The 3,026-nt window shown below is 55.9% G+C and overlaps 1 protein-coding gene across 1 annotated transcript; it reads right to left on the reverse strand.

Annotated features, from left to right (window-relative positions):
• Nucleotides 1-295: 295 nt before the first annotated feature.
• Nucleotides 296-2,669, reverse strand: LOC126496357 (telomere length regulation protein TEL2 homolog; the record flags this gene model as incomplete). Its single annotated transcript, XM_050133878.1, has 7 exons — nt 2,537-2,669; nt 2,195-2,336; nt 1,979-2,115; nt 1,193-1,272; nt 939-1,049; nt 567-655; nt 296-412 (listed from the first exon to the last, which is right to left on the reverse strand). Coding segments are annotated over exons 1-7 (739 nt in total), but the record flags the coding sequence as incomplete, so codon positions are not given.
• Nucleotides 2,670-3,026: the final 357 nt, after the last annotated feature.

Here is a 3,026-nt window from a genome sequence, read left to right on the forward strand (position 1 = left end):
AGGACTGTTACACAGAGAAACCCTGTCTTGAAAAAACAACAACAACAACAAAAATGCTGGGCAGTGGTGGCGCGCACCTTTAATCCCAGCACTCGGGAGGCAGAGGGAGGCGGATCTCTGTGAGTTCGAGGCCAGCCTGGTCTACAAGAGCTAGTTCCAGGACAGGCTCCAAAGCTAGAGAAACCCGGTCTGGTGGGGGGGAGGGGGGACCAGACCGATCTAGGATACAGATGCTACAAGGAGACCTGCCCTTGCCCCTCCAGGACTCCCCACCCCCACCCCCACCCCCACTTACCCAGCCACATCCTCTTATTGCTCACCTCCCGAGTGGCCTCAGGGCTCCTATAAACCAGGCCCTCAAGCACCATTAGGGCTCCCTCCCAGCGCTCCACGTCCTCAGATGTGGTCAAGGCTGCACAGAACCCAGACAAGGCTTGATTAAGTCCCAGCACTGTCCCTGACTCCAGTGTGCCCAGAGTGTCACAGTGAGGCCGGACAGGTAGCTCTAGGACAAGGTGAAGTGGGGCCAGGGCCAGGTATTGTGGAGTAAGCACAGTAAAACCCACCTTCCACACAGTCTCGGATATACAGGGGTTCCTTGCTGCTCTTCAGCTCTTTGTCCCCTGACATATCATAGGGAATGAACTCATCATCGCTGTAATAAGAAAAACAGACAGGATCTGTCCATCCCCAGTGAGGATTCAGGTGCCCCTTTACTTTTGACTCCTCAAGGGTAAGACCCTGGAGATACTAAAATTCCCTCCCAGAGCCCAACACCTGAAGGAGATGGGCACGTGGAAGAGCAGATGGCACTGCCTCAGACGAGCAGTGGGGAGGGAACTAGGAAACCAGCACCTATGATCAGCCTCCTCCACACATGACCAGAGGGCCACCTCAGCCAACCCCTAGACCACAGAGGCCAAGGAAACCTGCCCTACCTGTCGAGCTCTGAGTCAGAGCCCTGCGGCTGAGCTGGAGGCACATCACTGGCCACTGTCTTTTCAGGTGTCGTTACAGGGGTCTCCATGGCAACTGGCAGGGATGAACCTCTAGGAAACAAGAAACAGCAAGGGTCACCCAGGTCAGCCTAGCACACCACATAGCCCAGAAAGGTTTCTATCATCTGCCCATGTCTCCTCTAACTTTTGTCGGAAGGACTCAGGATGGGGACTGGGAACATGGGGACCCTCACCCTGTCTCCGAGGAGCAGGCGCCCACAGGCCGGGGCGTGGCCAAGGCCAGCATCTCGCGGCTCATCTCGTCATCTTCATACTGTTGCAGATACACTGGAGTCAGTGAGGCCCACGGCCAAGGATGCCCCTCAGCCACAGTCAGTCACAGCCAGCCCTCCTCACATGCCACTCCATCTCAGTTAGCAGCCTGGCCTTAGAAAGCCAGTCACCTTTTCTAAAGCAGCTTCTGATATCCACCTCAAGCTAAGCACGGTGCCTGATGTGCTGAGCCTAGGAGCCTCTCCCTTCTTCAGGATTTGGAGACCCTTGACTGCTGACAGGGCTCAGCAGAGGCTACATCCATAGACTCACAGTTAAGCCACGTGGCGCCCAACACAGTCAAGGCCTGTACTGTCCAACCTGGTAGTGCCCATGCCAATCAGTGGTCAGCAGAGAATACGCCCCCATGCACTCCCAGCCCAGAGCAGCCCTATTGTCCACAGGGTTCAGTGTATCCAGGGCCAGCAGACCAAATCCAGGCAGTGGTCCTTTCACCCATCTAACCAATCCAGGAACACATCTTGGGGAATACGCTGTCACAGACTTGGTCCTGACCACATACAGACTCACTTCTGCCACCACCCACGGGAGCCGGAGTGCTCTGCACACTGAGCCCTGGCCCTCCACCACAGGATACTCCTCGATCCTAGACCCCAGAAGAGCGAGGAACTTGAGGAACAGGTCTATCAGCAAAGGAGCCCCGGAGCCCCGTTACCTGGAGGACATAGATAAGATAGCCTGCTCACTTGGAATTTCAGCTGAGGCCCCTCAGGATGGATCCTGGAGCTGATGACCTCGGCCACAATCATGCCCAAGCGACGCACAGGGGGCAGGCTGCTGTCGAGACGGCACTTCACACCTGCCATCATGCTGGCCAGCAACTCTTAAAGCAGCAGACATGAGAGTCCTGAAGGGCTCCTCAGTGTCAGGGGAGGGGTGTGCCCACGCCACGGCCCGCTTACCATCCCGGATGTCCTGCAGCTCCAACGCCCCGAGGTGCGCCAGGCAGACCAGGATGGCCTTACTGATGTAGTGCTGCTGCTCCAGGGGGGCGTGACGGACAGCACTGCTGTTGCCCCATGTCTCTAGCAGCTCCTGAAGCACCTGGCAACCAGCAGAGCCTCAGCCTGTCCAGGCAGCAGCTACCCTACCCACAGCCACCCATGTCTCAGGTCAGGGTAAACACTCTCCTAAGGGGTTCAAGCATAAATGAAGCTGGACCCCAGCCTTCCCGTTAGAAGATACTCCCTCTATTGTCTTTCTCCCAAGACCACCACAGGCTTAGTGGGTCAAGTGGTACTTACCTGTATGAGGAGTGGCCGCCGCTGACTGTCTAAAGCCAGGTACCCCAGCAGGCTCTGCAGCATGGGTGTCTACAACAAAAATGGGTCCTGTCTACCAGGCAGGGACTGCTCCCTGCCTCCCCTACAAGGGCCTTCGGAGCTGAAGAAGAGGAATAGGATGAACGGAGCTGCCAAGCTCCAGCCTCCCACAAAACCAGAGAGCCAGCTTCCCTCCCAGGCTTACCGCCTCAACACAGCCAGTTTCAGCTGGTAATTGTTCTACTTTTCATTTCAACCAAACTTTTAAAATTCAATGAGTTATTTGCCAAATGCAGACTTTCTGGCTCTCATGGTAGAGGAGACCTTCAATGCTGGCCTCTCAGCCCAGATGCACAACAGCATCCTGTGTCCCACTGCAACTGTCTGGGCTGCTTCTTTTCCTAAGACCTGAAGTCTGTCTCATTATTTCTGTCTGAGAGAGAGAGAGAGAGAGAGAGAGAGAGAGAGAGAG

Source organism: Alexandromys fortis, unplaced genomic scaffold (genome assembly GCF_014885135.2).
Source record: "Alexandromys fortis isolate MF-2015 unplaced genomic scaffold, M_Fortis_MF-2015_v1.1 scaffold_3097, whole genome shotgun sequence".
In the NCBI taxonomy this organism is placed as follows: Eukaryota; Metazoa; Chordata; class Mammalia; order Rodentia; family Cricetidae; genus Alexandromys; species Alexandromys fortis.